Source organism: Triticum aestivum, chromosome 2D (assembly GCF_018294505.1).
Source record: "Triticum aestivum cultivar Chinese Spring chromosome 2D, IWGSC CS RefSeq v2.1, whole genome shotgun sequence".
NCBI classification, from domain to species: domain Eukaryota; kingdom Viridiplantae; phylum Streptophyta; class Magnoliopsida; order Poales; family Poaceae; genus Triticum; species Triticum aestivum.
The window spans coordinates 519155967-519175315 of NC_057799.1; the positions used below are offsets into that span (position 1 = coordinate 519155967).

The 19349-nt window shown below is 51.2% G+C and overlaps 1 protein-coding gene across 1 annotated transcript in view; it reads left to right on the plus strand.

The window, feature by feature from the left end:
• The window catches only part of LOC123055882 (polygalacturonase ADPG1-like), a 79684-nt gene extending 62443 nt beyond the window's left edge, over positions 1-17241 (plus strand). Inside the window, exons 4-11 of the mRNA XM_044479704.1 lie at positions 8358-8492; positions 8598-8735; positions 8851-9012; positions 9107-9130; positions 9242-9531; positions 16334-16442; positions 16568-16684; positions 16829-17241. Of these exons, the coding sequence (XP_044335639.1) occupies positions 8358-8492; positions 8598-8735; positions 8851-9012; positions 9107-9130; positions 9242-9531; positions 16334-16442; positions 16568-16684; positions 16829-17053 (1200 nt within the window). The 3' untranslated portion in view covers positions 17054-17241. The remainder of the gene's footprint in view (positions 1-8357; positions 8493-8597; positions 8736-8850; positions 9013-9106; positions 9131-9241; positions 9532-16333; positions 16443-16567; positions 16685-16828) is intronic.
• Positions 17242-19349: the final 2108 nt, after the last annotated feature.

The following is a 19349-nucleotide window of genomic DNA, read 5'->3' on the forward strand; positions in this document are numbered from 1 at the left end:
CTTTCTTCTTTCAGCCCTCCGGATCGAGCAAATCTGCTTCTACAGACAGCAGGACAAAGCGAGGCCCGGCAAAAAAGTTGAACGAGGGTGTAAAGTACAACATCGATTCCATCAAAGCTAGTGGCGAACCCCTCGCGCCTAAGAACATTGCGAACAAGTTCGTTCGTCAGTGCGGAGTTCTTGTGAAGAACCAACTCCCGATCTCCATTCAAGAATGGAAAGAGCCAATAACTAAACGTCCAAATGTTACTTGGGTCGACGACAGAGCAAAAGAAAAGCTTTGGGAATCTCTAATGGAACATTTCACCCTACCAGATTATTTCACTGATGCAGATGTGCAGAAAGTCAAGGACGCTGCTCTTAAGAAGATGGCAGTTGCATTCAACACCCACAAGAAAACTGTATGGGCCAACTACGTCGCTGCAGAAAGGAAGACTCCAGAATTCAAGGAAACACTGGAGAAGCAAAGAGAACAATGGCCCGCTTTCGTGAAATTCAAGGAATCAGAATTATCTAAGGAACGGTCGAGAAAAAACAAGGCCAATGCCGCAAAAAAGACGCATTTCCATAGGCTTGGGCCAGGTGGCTACGCGGTGCCAATGCCTAAGTGGGATTAGTCTGAGCAAGAGATGGAGGATGCAGGGGTCACTCCGGTTACTAGGATCTGGCCCCCCGGGTGCAGAACTTGGTTCTATGCGCATGGGGGGCGTTGGACCCGAAGACAGGCCTGGTTTCGACGAAGGCAAGTCTAAAAGGAGCTGAACAAAAGTTACTTGACGCAATAGAAGATGCTTGAAAGGGGGTGTTCACACCCAACAGAGAGAACGACGAGCTTACGCACGCCCTGGGAAATCCTGAACACCCGGGAAGAACACGAGGCAAGGGCGTTATTCCCTGGTATGAGGGCTTTTCGGAATGGAACGACGACTACAGGTGGTGTGCAAGAAAGAAGATGGAGGAGGAGAAGAAGAGGAAGCTGGAGGAGGAGCAGAGGAAGGAGGAAGCAGAACGCCTTCAAGGCCTAGAAGCAAGGCATGCGGACTTGGCACTCAAATTCTAGCGGCAGCAGCAGCAGATCGACTCACTTAGCCAGGAAAGGGGGTCTCATCAGCGGTAGCAGCTAGCGGATGATCCAGCATTGGATAGCACCTTCCCATCCATGCCGAGAAGCAGCGTTGGTTCCGCCCCGGGCGACGCACTGCTGGATACATACCCTGTGGATGACATCATAGAGAACACTAACTGTGAGCTACACTTCAAAATGAAGAACATATCCATGAAGGTGGCGGACGCCGTTGCTTTTACAAATACCCCCGAAGCAACCTTCCATTGCACCCCGATTCCAGCGGGCTATGCTGGTGTCTTGGTTGATGAAGTGGTGGACCAATATTCCGGGCTAGAGCTTGACATTCCTGGAGGTGACGACGAGCACACACTGGGAGAGGCCGTACATCATATCATCCTATGGAGAAAGGATTGCATCATCTTTCGAAGGCCACCGACACTGCGTCAGCCGACTCCTCCTCGAAGTCCGCCACCGAGTCAGCAGACTCCCGCTCCTCCAAGTCCACGAACGCGTGAGCCGACTCCTCCTCGAAGTCCGCCACCGTGTCAGCAGACTCCCGCTCCTCCAAGTCCACGAACACGTGAGCCGACTCCTCCTCAAAGTACGCCACCGTGTCAGCAGACTCCCGCTCCTCCAAGTCCACCAATCCGTGAGCAGACTCCTGCTCCAACTCAGCCACGTCAGCTGTCTCCGCCGCCTCAGCAATCGCAGAAGAGACACGCCGTAGCTATGGTGCGTAGCGGTACGAGTCGAGGTAGTACAGGAGGTACAGGTGGAGACAAGCGATATAAATATGGTCCAAGCCTCGCTCCTCTTCCTTAGAGGCCTTACGACATGACCGAGGAGCAAAACGAAGCCATAGTGAAGGCCCAAGTGGACGCCCATTTTGGACCGAAACCGGCACCGCCGCCAAGGGAGAAAGTGCCTGAGAAAGTTATTGACCACTTTATTCATATGGCAAGAAAACCAGCTCCCAAGCCTGTTGACTCAGACTATGAGCGGCAAATCAGGAAGGCACATCGAGCACGACTACAGAAAGAAGTGAGCTCGAGCTCGAGCCAACAAGCAGCTGTCAAAAAAGCGGGAAAACGTTCCCCAGATGGGAGAACAGGCGGCGCAATCGATCCCCCCGCTTGTTGTGCCAACAACACATGAGAGTACGCGCGCCCAATATTATTGTGGGCAAACCGTTGCCCAGCTAGACAATCTGGTAATAACCGAGGAGCATATAATGCAGGCTGAAATGCTCAAGATCATTGTTGGACAACTCCTCGAGCTCGAGCCCATGTCTCCGCTTAGGAGGAAATAAAACGGAAATATGTCCGGGGCCAACCTTTGGTCAAGCCAGACGAGGTCAAGAACCTCCCAATGAGAATGTATGAATTGCATCAGTGGTACATGAACATTACCAAGAGTTCCAATCGAGAGTCCCTCATGGTGAATGTCAAGGAGGAGCATTACTTCCATGAGAAAGCTCTGCCCGTTGAGTATACAAAACTGTTTCAATTATTCAATCAAGACGCACTCGACAAATCTATCGTCAGTTGCAATTGTCTGTAAGTGATTTCTTTCTGTAATTTAAGTCTCAAGCTAGTTGTAGTGATCATTTTGATCAATCATCAATTACCTGTAATTATCCTCACTATATTCTTTTCTGTGGTATTATGCAGGATGAAGATGTATGAAATGAAAAAATCTGGACGCTATGGCATTGGGTTCATTGACCCAAATACCGTTAATGAATACACATGGAAAATTCCAAGTTGTCGAGCAAGTTTAGAGGAAAGCATGCTAGAGTTCTTGAAGCGCCTAAATACCAATGAAGATATACTACTTCCTTACAACTTCCTGTGAGTCACACTGTCTTGTACTACAAATTCTGTTTTTGCTTACTAGCTAGCTAGATGTTAATAATTAAGTGTATAGGGTTTAGGGTAGTTGATTAGTGTTATGCACATGCCCGCTTAATTAAGACATGCAAACGTGTGCGCATGCAGTTTCCACTGGATCTTGTTAGACATTAAAGTTGACGAAGGAAAAGTTAAAGTACTGGACTCACTACTTAAAAAAGAAAGTGATTACACCATCTTGAAGGGGATAGTCAACAGGTAATTTCAATCATTATTAACTATATCTCGGCCTATTTAGTTCGTCATTTCCTGATATGAACTATTGAATAACCCCTTTATTAATTTTCTTTGCCGGTGGGCAGGGCTTGGGCAAAGTTCATCAAGGTGACTCCAGGAAAATGGGGCAGAACGGCTATTTTGGTATCGACCCAAGATAGGTAATTAAGTAGTACTAGCTAGCTAGCTACCATCTCTTTAATTCTTGTTTCAATACCATTAATTAATTATCATGCTTGATTAATTATTACCTAATTAATTTCAATTATCGTAAAGTTCCTGAAGCAGGCGCTGGGGACTGATGTGTGTGCATTCTAAGTTTGCGAGAACATTCGCATGATGGCGTCCGAAAGGAGCAGATGTGATAGACAGCAATGGGTACGTTTCACAGAACACTATTCATAATTTTTACATGATTATCGATATCTGGTCACACAACAAATACACATGCATGCATATTGATCTCCTCCTTAGCAGTTCCATGATGTGCGCGAAAAGCTCCTACCAACGAAGCGCATACGAGCACTTCAAGAGGAAATAGCGGGATTTTTGCTCGACCAGGTCATAGATCCCAAAGGAGAATACTATTACCCACTACCGCCCCCATGAACCACTTGTCATCGTGCTCCGGAGGCACCAAGGCAACATGTAGGAGAAATTGAATATATACCTAATTGTATAAATATATACATGCATGTGTATGTGTGAATTATAATGGTGGTTGTGAGACATTCGATGATATATATATAAAATTTCTCGTAGAACCTATCATATATATATATATATAACGTGTACAATATGTAGTATCGTAAAATACCAGCAAACAAAAAATATTAAATGGAAAAACAAAATTAAAGTAAAAATAAAAAATAAAACCAAAACCCCCTCAAGTATTTTAGTACCGGTTGGTCTTACTAACCGGTACTAAAGGGCTCCTCGCCCCCGGCGCTGGCTCGTGCCACGTGGGTGCACTTTAGTGCCGGTTCGTGCCTAACCGATACTAAAGGGGGGACCTTTAGTCCCCACTCTTTAGTGCCGGTTGCGGAACCGGCACTAAAGGCCCTTACGAACCGGTGATACATCCCGGTTTTGCACTAGTGCTCGCATGACCCTGATGTATGTTGTCTTTTCCATGCATACGTTGCTGGTCCTCCCGTGCCTCCGGTGTATCTTTTGTCTTCCCATACACGCCCAAGAAGCCAAGCAGGGTCACGCAAAGATTCTTCGTCACGTGCATCACGTCGATTGCAGAGCGGACCTCTAGGTATTTCCAATAGGGCAGGTCCCAAAATATAGATTTCTTCTTCCACATGGGTGCGCGTCCGTCAACGTCATTCGGAACAGATTGTCAGCCAGAACCCTTTCCAAAGATTACCTTCAAATCCTTGACAATATCATGTACACCATCGCCAGTACGGTCGCGAGGCTTTGTCCGGTGATCCGCCTCACCTTTGAAATGCTTGCCTTTCTTTCTTACGGGATGCCTGCTCGGAAGAAATCGACGATGTCCCAGATACACATTCTTCTTACAATTATCCAAATATATACTGTCGGTGTCATCCAAACAGTGCGTGCATGCGTGGTATCCCTTGTTTTTCTGTCCTGAAAGGTTACTAAGAGCAGGCCAATCATTGATGGTCACAAACAGCAACGCATGTAGGTCAAATTCTTCCTGTTTGTGCTCACCCCACGCATGTACACCTTTTCCATTCCACAGTTGTAAGAGTTCTTCAACTAATGGCCTTAGGTACACATCGATGTCGTTGCCGGGTTGCTTAGGGACTTGGATGAGCACTGGCATCACAATGAACTTCCGCTTCATGCACAACCAAGGAGGAAGGTTATACATAAATAGAGTCACAGGCCATGTGCTATGGTTGCTGCTTTGCTCCCCAAAAGGATTAATGCACCTGCAAAGTCCTCCTAGTACTTTCTCTTGATTTTTCTCCACTGCGACCCGTCAGCGGGTACTCTCAACTTTTCGTCTTTCTTACGGTCTTCTCTGTGCCACCGCATCGACTTAGCATGCTCTTTGTTTTGGAATAAACGTTTCAACCATGGTATTATAGGAGCATACCACATCACCTTGCAGGAATCTTCTTCCTGGGGCGCTCGCCCTCGACATCACCAGGGTCATCACGGCTGATCTTATAGCGCAATGCACCGCATACCGGGCACGCGTTCAAATCCTCGTACTCACTGCGGTAGAGGATGCAGTCATTAGGGCATGCATGTATCTTCTGCACCTCTAATCCTAGAGGGCAGATAACCTTCTTTGCTTCGTACGTACTCTCGGGAAATTCGTTGTCCTTTGGAAGCATCTTCTTTAACATTATCATCAACTTTCCAAATCCCTTGTCAGATACACCATTCTCTGCCTTCCATTGCAGCAATTCCAGTGTGGTACCCAGCTATTTCTTGTCAGCTTCGCAATTCGGGCACAACAATTTCTTGTGATCCTCTAACATGCGCTGCAACTTCTTCTTCTCCTCTTCACTTGCGCAGTTTCTCTTTGCATCGGCAATGGCCCGACCTAGATCATCAGCGGGCTCATCTGATGCCTCTTCTTCAGCTTCTTCCCGCATTGTCGGCTCAGCTTTTCCCCGCATTGTTGTACCATCGTATTCAGGGAACCCATGGCCAGGATAGTTGTCGTCGTCCTCTTCTTCTTCATTGTCTTCCATCATAACCCCTCTTTCTCCGTGCTTGGTCCAAACATTATAGTGGGGCATGAAACCGGGCTCAAACAGGTGGATGTGAATGGTTCTTGACTTAGAGTAATTCTGATCATTCTTACAGCTAGTACATGGACAACGCATAAAACCATCCGCCCGCCCGCTTGTTTGCCTCAGCCGCAAGCAGAAAAGTATGCACGCCATTAATGAACTGGGGAGAGCATAGGTCATCGTACATCCATTGCCGGCTCATCTTCATTACACAGTATCGAAAAGACCAAATTAATACAAGTTCATACAACACTTATTCTCATAAAACAACATACAAATAACTCTCTAGCTAAAGCATTAAAATGCGACAGCAAATGCGATCAAGATCGCAACTAAGGTAACAATTGATCCAACAGCATAATGATACCAAGCCTCACTATCGATGGCATATTCTTTAATCTTTCTAATCTTCAAGCGCATTTTCTCCATCTTGATCTTGTGATCATCGACGACATCGGCAACATGTAACTCCAATTCCATCTTCTCCCCCTCAATTCTTTTCAATTTTTCTTTCAAATACTTGTTTTCTCTTTTAACTAAATTTAACCTCTCGACAATAGGGTCGGTTGGAATTTCCTGTTCACATACCTCCTACATAAAAATATCTATGTCAACTTGATGGGCATAATTTGTCATAAACACGAAATGCAACAAATAGTTATAAAAGAGAATATACCACATCTGAATCATAACCCGGACGAGGGCCGACGGGGACGGATATCAAAACCATGGCACTATGTATAACAAACAACGTACGGGTAAGATAATTATACAAGTAACTATATATCTAAATCACACAAATATGATTTTTTATATAAAAAATATAAGAACAAGAGGCTCACCACAAGGTGGAGCCCGCGACAGGACGATGCAGGCGATCGACGGTGATTAGGACGGAGACGGGAAGGCACTAAGTAAACAACACCTACATTTGCAAACTAAGAGTTATTTTGACCTCAAATTGCATATAAATCAAATAGTACCACATATAATTCCTCCCAAAATATAACCCACAAATCACTATATACTTATAGAGCATTGCAAGAGCTAATGTAGCAATGAGAGATGAAAGGACAAAGTTACTAACCTTTGTGATCACTTGGATGGATGGTATGCCTTCAAATCTTCACAAATTTTGGCAAAAATGGAGTGTGAGCTCGAGAGGAAGAGGAAGAAAACAGAGGAGAGGAAAGGGGAAGAACAGAGCGCTCGGGCTAGACGAAGGGTTTATATAGGAAGACCTTTAGTACCGGTTGGTTAGACGAACCGGGACTAAAGGTGCATTTCTAGTGCTGGTTCGTGGCATGAACCGGTACTAGAGGTGCTGGTGGGGCCCCAGCCTGGCAAAAGCCTACCACCACCTCTTTAGTACCGTTCGTGGCACGAACCGGTACTAATGAGAGCCGCCCGCCTAGCCGTTGGAACCGGCACTAATGATCACATTAATGCTGGTTCAAATACAAACTGGGACTAATGAGCTTCACATCAGGCCCTTTTTCTACTAGTGCGTAATGGGAGTATCATAACTAATATAATGCATAACTAATATAATGCATACCAATAGGCAATTTTGATGAGGTTGCATAGAATTAAATGCAGAAATAGATGGTCGAGTATCACATTATGATACTGTATCATAATAAATGATATTCTACTATGTGTCATGCATCAATAAATAAGATATGATACTATTCTATAATACTGTACACTACAAAAATAATATCATATCCTAATATTACATACATGATACTGGTACATGATACTCCCACTATAACCAGCCTACTAAGATATAAGCATTGAAAGTGCACCAAAATTGTTTACACATTCAACTTGGGACGATTAAGCATTACATCCGCGTGATTGAACGTATGTCTCTTTTATTTTGTGGGGCAAACGTACATGTCACTCCATCGATCTTCATTTCTTCGACGCGAGAACACGACAAAGGATCCATCTGGTACCGATGGGCGTTGACAGATACATGATCTGGAAAATGCACACCACTTGGGCAATCTTCAACACCAAAACAAACGGTGCCGCCTCTTTGTTTGTTTCAAAAAATAAATGAAGAAAAGGTGCCGCCCCCAGTTTCGACTCTTCTCCGGCGTACATATATACAAGCCATCACCGAGTGCAGCCAAGTGTTTCTCAGATGGGTCCACATGTCATAGATGCACTACCACATATGCCCTCAGCGCTCTTCATTTCAGCCCGACATAAACTTTAAGAGGATATATATACCCCCACGGAAAAACATTTTAGGATCGAACGGAGCCTGGCACTTGACTCCACTCACAGACTGCGGCGAGAGTAAGGACACCACAACAGTTTTTGCACGTGCGAACGACCTTACGAGCCCCACCTCTATGGTACGCACTAATGTCGTCTAAGACCGAGCACATAACTTTGGATAGTGCACAGTACTAAGTAATCTTGCAGGGTATCATCAGCATCCGCACGGGCACCCTGCTCCTCGCCGGCCTCGCGTGGTGTGGCGTGCTCGTCGCCGCCGCCGGCGTGTTCAACGTCAAGGACTACGCTGCTCGAGGCCACGGGACCACGGACGACACCAAGGTACGTATGCGCCCGCGCGCGATGCCCGACTTGCCGTCGCGCTCTCCATCGAAATAACTCAACCTACGTGCTGATGTGCGTTGGTTTTCTGTACTGCATGGGAAGGCGTTCATGGACGCATGGACGGCGGCGTGCGGCGCCAGAGGCTGGTCGGCGACGCTGCTCGTGCCGGCGGCCAAATCCTTCCTCGTCGGCCCCACCAGGTTCAGCGGGCCCTGCGCCTCCAGCAGAATTACCGTCCAGGCACGCATGCACCGTTCGTCTTTCCTGATCTCGTCTTAGGTCTGGTCCGTGGTTTCCATGGCTAGGCCTCGTCTGACGGTCAGGAAATCCTGCGGCCTTTCTTTGGCTGTCGTAGGTCATGGGCACGATTACGGCGCCGCCGGCGCGCCCATGGAGCGAGAAGAACTATTGGCTGATGTTCTACCAGGTCCACGGGCTCACGGTTACCGGCGGCAGCACCGGCTTGCTCGACGGCAGAGGCGGGACGTGGTGGGGCGATAAATGCAAACGCCATGCTGTGAGAGCCCAACTCACCTCTTGCAAGAAAGAACGAAAATCTTTTAATTCCTCCTTGCATTTTCTACTCACCTATTATTGTTCTTTTCTTCCAGGACTGTATACCTAAGGCGCCGACGGTTAGTACAAACGTGTAGAAAGCAAGTATAATGTCTAGGAAATTAGCATTCGCAAATCAACGTGCATGTAATCTCATTGCGTACTACGTGCCACCGCATGGATCGATACAGGCGTTGGTGGTCATGAACTGCGCCGACGTGGAGCTGAGCCAATTCAGCAGCAAGAACAGCCCGCAGATGCACATCGCCGTCTGCCAGAGCAGCAAGGTCCACCTGACGCAGCTGACGATCACCGCGCCCTGGGACAGCCCCAACACCGACGGCGTGCACGTCGACCGGAGCCAAGACGTCCGCGTCACCAGATCGACCATCGGCACCGGCGACGACTGCGTCTCCATCGGCCCCGGGAGCCGATTTGTCACCGTGGACGGAATCGTCTGCGGCCCCGGCCATGGTGTAAGGTACCAAGAAAAGGGTTACAATAGGGAGGCTTCTTCCATCTGCAGTTTCTATTTACCATGCACTCCAAGAAGAGTAAAAAATACCAAAACGAGGAAAAAAACTTATGCCCCCTCCCAAGCGGCTCCCGGCGGCGCCCGCGCCAGCTCCCGCTCCCGTCCCGGCGCTGGCAGATGCTGCTCCAGGCCTGGTGCTTGGCACCTGATTCATGCCCCTGCCACCTCCTCCTGCTGGTGCCCTGCTCCGTTCCCCTGCGCAGCTCGCGCAGCCGGCGCCCCCATGCGTTCCTCGTCGGCCCCAGATTCAGATCCATGTCTGGGTGGTCGGGGTCGGGCCAGCCCCGCTGCCTCCGTGGAGTTCGTCCCGGACTCGCAGCCGGTCGGGGCGTCTCCGTGCCGTGCCCTGGTCGGCTCGGGCCCTGCCTCTTCCGCTGCGCTTTCTATGCGCATTCAAGAGGGAGCCCCTCTTTACTGCGATGGTGGGGGGCAGATGGCCTCCCCCCGCCCTGCCGCGGGCGCGCCTTCATTGTTGGCTGCTGGCCCTGGTGGCACGGGGCGCGAGATGGAGGTGGCCGGCGACTGGACGCTGGTCACGTCGCGTAAAGGGCCGCGCCAGCCGGACTTGCCTGCTCCGGCATTCAAGCCGCCGCCCATCCCGCGTTGGCTCTTCGGGCGCTGCTGCAGGTGCCTGATCAAGGGCCATAGGGCTTCAGGCTGCCGAGACCCGCTTCGCTGCTCCCACTGCCTGCAGAACGGGCATAAATCGCTGGGCTGCCGTAACAGATGGATGCCCCTGAGCTCTCTTGACGGCCCCGTCCTGCCACCACCCCCTCCGCCTCGCCCTGCTGGGACCTCTGCCCAAGCTCCTGCCCGCCCAGGCCGAGGGTGGGAATCCAGGGTGTCCACCGCGCCTGGTGCTGTGCCACCGCCTCCTCCGCCGCCTTTGTTGCCGTCCGCCCCCTTGGGCATGGCACTGCGGCCTGGGGATGCCTCGCTCAGGCCGGCCGAAGACTTCGTCGTCGTCCCGGCGACGCCTGACATGCAGGCGGAGTCGGCCGTCCTCTCCACCAATGCGGCGGTTGCCTGGCTCGAGGGTGACCGTCAAGATGTCTCCTGCCAGCAGGTGGCGGCAGACATCGCCAAGGCCTTGGGGGCTCGCAAGGAGGACGTCGAAGTGGTCAAGCACTACCTGGAGAGATTCCTCATCCGCTTCATGTACCAGCATCACTGCGCTGATGCCGTGTCCCGCGACTTCCTGCCTGGCTCGGGCTATCGCATCTTTGCGCGGCAATGGAGGCTGGAGGCTCATGCTGACAATGAGGACATGTTGCTGCACGTCCGGCTATGCCTAGAGGGGGTGCCCCTGCATGCCTGGAACGAGTATGTGGCGACATTCCTCATCGGCCGTCGCTGCTCTCTGGACTACATCGAGCCCCGCTCCCGTCGCAAGGAGGACACCCGCGACCTATCGCTCTGGGCTTGGACTGCCGACCCCAGCGCCATCCCTAAGGTGAAATGGCTCACACCGCCTGCCCGCGGGCACCGGCGTCGTGGGCGTCGCGGGCTTCGCCACCGCGTCATCGTCCACCTCGACCTCCTTGAGGACCATTCCAAGGCCGGAGAAGATGATGACAACCCGCCGCCGCCGGACGTCGACGAGTTCACTTGGTACAGAAAGTTCGTCGACGGCACCTACGTCCCGTCGGACAGGCGCGCTGCTCCGGCCCGTGAAGCTCGACGCAATGACCGGCGGGATGATGAAGACCACGATGGGCGCCGTGGCCGCGATGGTGCCCGCGCTCGTGAAGGCTGGAGCGCCAGGGTGCGTCGTTCCCTCTCCCGCAACACACGTGACCGCCAACGGGAGGCTGGACAAGATCGCTCCAGGGATCGGTCGGGTGGTCGTCGTCGCGTGGCGGAGCTCTCCGCCCTTCCCCTGTTGCTGGTGTCGGCTGCTGTTCAGGATGTGGACGCCGGCTCTGGTCTTCTGCGTGGCTCCGGATCGGGTGGCAGTGCCCTTGATCGTGCCGGCGAGCTCCTGCCCGTTATAGAGGGGGAGCGTGCTGGGAACCGGGGGCGTTCCACCTCTCGGCACGGCTCTCCCCGTGGTGATCGGAGGCGCTCGCTGGAGGCTCTCACTCCGCCGGCGTCCCCGCCCAGCTCCCCAGCTTCTGTGCTGCCGTCCAACCCGCGGTCCAAGAGGGTTGGATCGCAGAGTTCTCCGCTGCTGCATGTCAACCCCATCACGCTGGCTCTCTGCTCGCCTGGGATGCTGCTGGAGCCGCTCCCCTCTCCTGCTAAGCCCCCAGGCTTCGAGGTGTCACCCACGCCGCCGCTGCGCTGTGATGGTCAGGTGCCGCGAACCCCTTCTCCGGTGCATGTTGGCGTGGCCCCGGTTGGGGAAGGGGCGGTGGCGCCTCTCTTCGTGGAGCGTCAGCCGGGCATCCTCGCCTCGCCTGGTTCATCGCCTCCCAGGCCGCCGGCAGCTCGCAGGAAGACCCTGGCTGGAGTGCGGATTTCCTCCAAGGGTGGTCTTTCCCTTCAGCGCATCAGGCGCTCTGGTGGCCCGGCGGTTGCTCTGGTGGCCAAAACTGTTGAGCGGCTGGTCTCTCGCAGCCTGGGTATCACTAAGGATGGCAAAGATGTGACGGAAGCCACTCTGGACGACTTCACCGCCAAGTTCAAGGAGCAGCTACCCCCAGAGGTGATCGTGGCCATGCGTGACTTCTTCCGCCTCGACGACAAGGCTTTCAATGATGTTGAAGATGCCCTGATCGACCACGGCGGCGAGGGAGCCCTGGAGATTGCCTCGGCTCAGGACGGCGCTGTGCTCCAGGGGAGTGGGGGCCTTGATGCAGTCTGATCTGCTTGTTTGCCCTGGATGTTGCCACGTTCTTATGTTAGCAAGTATGGCTAGTTGGCCCAGAGGGGTATGTATCTTTTCTTCTATGTTGTGTCTGTACTCTGAACCTCGTTGTGTGCCCATGGGTGGATGCTGTGCCTCGAGTATTCAAATTCAAATGCGCCTGCTTTCTTCAAGTTTGCGATGTCTCTTCTCAGACTTAGACTCCTATGGTTCTGCTCAACCATGTGTGTTCCTGTGGTCTCCATGTTAAGTCAGCCCATCAACACACTGTGTTGGAATGTTAGGGGACTAAACTGCCCGGCCAGGAGGGCAACTGTTAGTACTACGATTGCGTCTTCCTCCGTCCAAATTGTGTGTCTGCAAGAGACAAAACTGGAGAACGTGGATGTGTTTACTGCTGCCTTTCTCGGTGGTAACAAGCTGCGCAATTTTGCGCAACGTCCGGCTGTGGGGACTAGGGGGGACTGTTGCTTCTATGGGATGACAGCGTTCTCGAGGTCTCCGACATTTCTTTCTCGGCTTATTGCCTTTCGGCTTCGGTCCGAGTCCTCGAGAATGAGGTGTGTTTCAAGCTCACTAATGTCTACGGGCCTACTGACTATGCATGCAAGGAGGCTTTCTTTGCTGAGATGTGCTCCTGCAAGCCACTTCCGGGTTTGGGCTGGCTCGTGCTTGGGGACTTCAACCAAATATACCGTGCTAGGGACAAGAACAAGCGAAATTTCAACCGGAGGAGGATTAAGCGCTTTCATGACACTCTTCAGTCATGTGAGCTCAAGGAGATCCATCTGCAGAATAGGCGGTTCACGTGGTGCAACGAGAGGGAAAACCCAACCCTTTGCAAGCTGGACTCCTTCTTCTGTAATGCGACCTGGGACTTGTCTTTCAACACCCGTGTGCTTCACGCCCTTTCGTCGTCCCTTTCCGACCACTGCCCTCTGCTGCTCGCCGACGACAGGGGGCCTAGGCGGCCTCGGTCCTTCAAGTTTGAAAACTTCTGGGTGTCCTTGCCCGGTTTCGATGAGGTGGTCTCGAAGGCTTGGGCCGAGCGGGTGCGACACACTGAGCCGTACCAGATTCTGTATCAAAAGCTCAAGAAAACCGCGATGCGTCTCTCTGAGTGGACTAAGAAGCTTTTCTCCAAGGCGAACGTCCAGTTTCATGCGGCTCAGCTGGTGATCCTTCACCTTGACATTGCGCAGGAGGGGAGATCCCTCTCCCCTGAGGAGCGGGACCTCCGCTCGAGACTGAAGAGAAGGGTTATTAGCTTGTCGGTGCTCCAGAGGGCTCGAAAGAGTCAGTGTGCAAGGGTTGCAAATTTGAAAGATGGTGATGCTAACACCAATTTTTTTCATCGATGCATTAATGCTAGGCGGCGAAAGAACCACATTCATCGGATCAAGCACAGACATGGCTGGGTAACCGAGCACAAAGAAAAAGAGAAGATCATTCACGACCACTTCCATGAGGTGATGGGGAGAAGGGGATCGAGCGGCAAGGACTTTAATTGGGAGGAGCTAGGCATTGAGCCCCATGATTTGCACGGCCTCGATGCCACCATTTCTGAGGAGGAGGTTTGGGAGGCCATCAAGGACATGCCTTCTGATAAAGCGCCTGGCCCTGACGGCTTCACGGGATTGTTCTTTAAGAGGTGTTGGGGGCTCATCAAGCATACGGTCATGAGGGTGGTCCAACGCTTTGACTCCCTTCACATTGACGAGCTCCACTGGCTCAACTCTGCCAACGTTGTTCTCTTGCCCAAGAAGGATGGGGCTGAGGGCATTTCTGACTATAGGCCCATTAGCCTCATTCACTCCATTGCCAAAATCATCGCCAAAATCCTCTCGCTCCGGCTTGCCCCTCTTATGGATGGTCTTGTCTCAAACGCTCAAAGCGCTTTCATCAAGCGGCGCAGTATCCACGACAACTTCATGTATGTGAGGAACTTCGCGCGGAGGTTACATAAGTGCAAAACTCCTGCCCTCCTCTTCAAGCTTGACATCAAGAAGGCTTTTGACTCTGTGAAATGGGGATATTTCCTGGAGCTTCTTCAACGGCTTGGGTTTCCCAGCAGATTTCGTGCTTGGGTTGCTGCTCTTCTTTCGACTTCATCCTCCCGCATCCTTATCAACGGTCTACCAGGGCCGCCCATCAAGCACGGCAGCGGGTTTCGGCAGGGGGACCCCCTTTCCCCCCTGCTCTTTGTCATTGCGATCGACCCGCTTCAGAAACTTCTTGAGTTGGCAACAAGGAAACGTCTCCTTCGCAAGGTCCGGGGCCGGGGAGCCGAGATGCGGACTTCGCTTTATGCTGATGATGCGGCCGTCTTTGTGGCTCCCTTCAAGCAGGATATCGACAACCTTGCAGCGATCTTGCGAGGCTTTGGCGAGGTCACGGGCCTCTGTTGCAACTTTCAGAAGAGCTCGGTCATGCCAATTAGGTGCGCCCACATTCATCTTGAGCCCATCCTTGGGAACTTACCGGCCACCCGTGCGTCCTTCCCGGTCAAATACTTAGGCCTCCCGCTCTCGGTCAGGCAACTCAAGCGGGTGGATTTCCAGTATCTCGAAGACAAGGCGGCCGGCAAATTGGTTACTTGGGAAGGCCAAAACATCACAACTATGGGGCGCACGGCCCTTGTCAAGTCAGTCCTTTGCTCCCAAGCGGTGTTCTCAATCACGCCGCTCGTCGTGCCTCAAAGCACTCTTCGGAGTCTGACCAAGATTGAACGGGCTTTCCTCTGGTCAGGTGCTGACAAGACTACGGGTGCCAAGTGCAAAGTGAAGTGGGACACGGTTTGTAGGCCGAAGGAGTATGGTGGCCTTGGGGTGCTTAACTCTGAAAAATTTGCGCGTGCCCTTCGCCTTAGGTGGCCTTGGTACGAATGGAAGGAGCCCCACAGATTGTGGGTTGGTTTTGGCACCCCTTGTACGGAGGACGATCTCAGCTTCTTTTATGCCTCCACCACCATTACTCTGGGCAACGGAGCCAAAACGCCTTTCTGGGATTCTCCTTGGCTCCTTGGCCGTAAGCCCAAGGAGATCGCCCCGCTCATCTATGAGGCCTCCAGGAGGAAGAATTGGAAGGTCAGGGAGGCTGTTAGAGAGGACGCTTGGATCTTCAAAATCAGCTACAACAACATCGTCACCGGAGACCACATTCGAGAATTTTTCACTCTTTGGATGCTTTTGGATGACGTCCATCTTGAGGAGCATCGGGAGGACGACATCACCTGGAAGCATTCCAGTGATGGGATGTACTCGGCAGCCAGTGCTTATAAAGCGCAGTTTCTTGGCTTAACCTTGTCCCCAATGGATCGCATGGTTTGGAAAGTATGGGCTCCTCCGAAGATCAAATTCATTGCTTGGTTGGCTATTCAAGATAGGATCTGGACTGCGGACCGCCTGAAGAGGCGCGGGTGGGCCAACTGCGGTCTGTGCCCTCTTTGCTCTAGGGAGCAGGAAACGGGTGCTCATCTTCTCTTCAAGTGTCGCTTCACTATTCGGCTTTGGAGGTCTCTCGCGGCCAAGCTTGGCCTCCATCACATTGACACCTCCGGATGGCATCTTCATGACTCCGTCCTGGATTGGTGGGAAGATGGTACTGGGAGACACGTCCCCAACAGGAGTGCCTTGGCCTCCCTCACCCTCCTCGTCTCCTGGACCATCTGGAATGAACGTAATGCTAGGGTGTTCCGACACAAAAGTGCTCCGCCACCTATTCTTCTTAACACAATCCTTGAGGAGGCCAAGCTTTGGGTTACAGCTGGTGCAAAGAAACTAGGGCCTATTGTATTTCGTGAGTAGTTCGCATGCCGTGTTTGAGGTCGTCGCTGTAAAACTCTAATCTACTCTCCCTTATTTAATAGATGAGGCAAATATTTTACCTCCGTTTCAAAAAAAAGAAGAGTAAAATGACGTGATTGTCTTTCTTGGCTAGTGTGGGGAGCCTGGGCAGGAAGGGAGCAACCGAATCCGTGGAGTACATCGACGTAAAAAACGTCCAGTTCATCAATACCGCGAATGGAGCAAGGATCAAGACGTGGCAGGTACTAAAGTGCTAGCTAGTGTATCGACACGCCATGAAACCAAGCTGAAACCGGCCTTCTCTTACTAACGGGCTGATCATCTGATTTTGACGCCCGGGTGATTGCACTGTTTCTTCGCGCTGCAGGGTGGGAAAGGTTACGCGAAATCCATCTCCTTCACCGACATAAAGTTCACCAACGTGGACCATCCTGTGGTCATCAACCAGTTCTACGTAGACCGCCACGACGTCCCAAACATGGTAGTAGTGCATGTGTTTATTAACTGTTGGACGATCTGTATACGTGTGGAGCAGCTAGTACTACCAAGTTCCTCTAACTATAAGTATTCCGGTACAGAGGGAGTACTAATGTTTGTGCATCTTCTAGGGGATCTTTATTTGCCGTAGGGGGCGGTGGCGCTGAGCAACATAACGTACACGAACCTGAAGGGGACTTCGAGGTACAAGACGGCCGTCGAGTTTGACTGCAGCGAGAGCGGCAGCTGCACGAACATCCACGTCAACTCCGTGGCGATCACAGCTGCGTACGGCGGAGAAACCGTGGCCCGCTGCCAGAATGCGCAAGGGGACACCTCCGGATATGTCTACCCCAAGATCCCTTGCCTTAGATAATGTATGTAATAGAAAAAAATTAGATAATGTAATAATACCCAGCCCAGGGTTTAGCAGTGCATTTGGGGAGAGTATCCCATGATACCATCTCCCACATGTTCCCATGCTCCAATTTCAAATAAATCCATTGTAAATGTTTTAAAAAATATGGAGAAGAACGATATGTCTACAACCCTTAAACATTGCAGATCGGCTGAACTTCTGGCTTTTGGAATGTTCCTATTGCTTGGACGACCTCTTCTGTTAGAAAAACACGACCCACAAATTCAAAGGCCAACCGAAAATAGAAAAACAAACACGGGCATAAAAACGAGCCCCACTCGATTAAAGAAGAAAAAAGGCAGGGCTATGACATCATCTCGATGAGGCTTACTAAGGGCGTGTTCGGTAGCCCTCCACACTTGCAAACTCCCCAACTCTGTTGCCGCTAGCCAGCAGCCGGCTTCTCGTGTAAACTCCTGGAGTGATCGATCCGTTCGGTGTGTTAGCTTCTGCTTGCGAGCTGTGTAAATGGCTGGGCCTGGTCGGTGGCTGTTTTTATTGGGTTGTGGCCTGGAAAAAGGAATAGTGGGCCGTCTAAATGCCTAGGCCTGGTCGGTGGCACACCTCATATGGCTGTTCGGCCGTGGCTGTTTCCACGTACCGGTTCGCAGCAAGTCACTTGGTGGTGAGAGCGAAGTGTAATATATGTGAACTCTCGCTTCTCAGTTTTTGTGGAGCTTCGTTTTCTCAACTCCACCAATCCTCCAAATTTACACTGCGTGGTTAGCCAGCTTCTCGCTCGCATCGCCGGGAGTTAGACCGTTCGGGTGCACTCCACACATGGAGTTAGGGAATTAAGAAGCCAGACGGCTACCGAACAGGCCCTAAGTGAGCAAGAGGGGGGAATATGGAAATAACTAGTTTTTTTAGGGAACAGAAATAACTAGTTACCCCTTAGCAAAAGTCACTCCCCGCCTTCTCAGGTGGTTACAAGTAGCGCACCTGGGATTTTGTCTTTTTCCCTAGACTGGTTTATTCAAAATATTTTATCTTTTGAACCATGTGTCCTAGTCCTGAATCGTTTTCGTGGTTGGATTTCTTGCTTTGAGATTTTCAAAACTTCCCATGTTAATAGGGTTTGACCCCAAAAAACATGAAAAACCAGCAACCAAAAAGGAAATTTGATAAAAACAAAAAGAAAAAAATAACGGCAATCAAAAAATACCAATTAACAAAAAAGGCGAAAGAAAAAACCAAAGCCCGGAAGAATAGTTATGGCTTTTCACCCTTTTTCCACTTTTTGAGAAGCACAAATTTTCTTTTCCCGAGAAGTATATCGCAGAAGCAAATATGTGCTTCTCATGAAAACACATTTCAAAAAAACCAAAATTGTGTTTCTCGCGAAAGCAAATCTATACTTCTCATGGATGTACATATATTTATTTTTTTGAGAACCATAGCTGCACTTCTCACAGAAGAAAATTCATGCTTCCCTGAGAACCAAAGATGTGCTTCTTTTAAAATCATAGTTTGTTTTTCTTTCCGAGATGATAGTTGTACTTCGCAAAAAGTTTTTCATAAACCTGGGAAAAACCAAGCAAAAAACAAAAGACCAAAAAAGAAAAAAAAAGAAAAAACCTGAAGATGTGAACCGAAAAAATTCAGGTGGAGCATCCAGTACGTGTTGGGGATCGTTGCAGAAATTAAAAAATTTCTACGCATCACCAAGAACTATCTATGGAGTCTTCTAGCAACGAGAGGGAAAAGAGTGCATCCACATACCCTTGTAGATCGCGAGCGGAAGCGTTCAAGTGAACGGGGTTGATGGAGTCGTACTCGTCGTGATCCAGATCACCGATGACCGAGCGCCGGACGGACGGCACCTCCGCGTTCAACACGCGTACGGTTGGGGAAGACGTCTCCTCCTTCTTGATCCAGCAAGGGGGAGGGAGAGGTTGATGGAGATCCAGCAGCACGACGGCGTGGTGGTGGAAGCAGCGGGGATCTCGGCAGGGCTTCGCCAAGCTCAGCGAGAGGGAGAGGTGTCACGGGAGGGAGAGGAAGGTGCCAGGGGCTTGGGTGCGGCTGCCCTCCCTCCCCCCCCTCTTTATATAGGGCCCCTGGGGGGGCGCCGGCCCTAGGAGATCCAATCTCCAAGGGGGCGGCGGCCAAGGGGGTGGCTTGCCCCCCAAGCCAAGTGGGGCGCCCCCCACCCCTAGGGTTTCCAACCCTAGGCGCAGGGGGAGGCCCAAGGGGGGCGCACCAGCCCACCAGGGGCTGGTTCCCTCCCACTTCACCCCATGGGGCCCTCCGG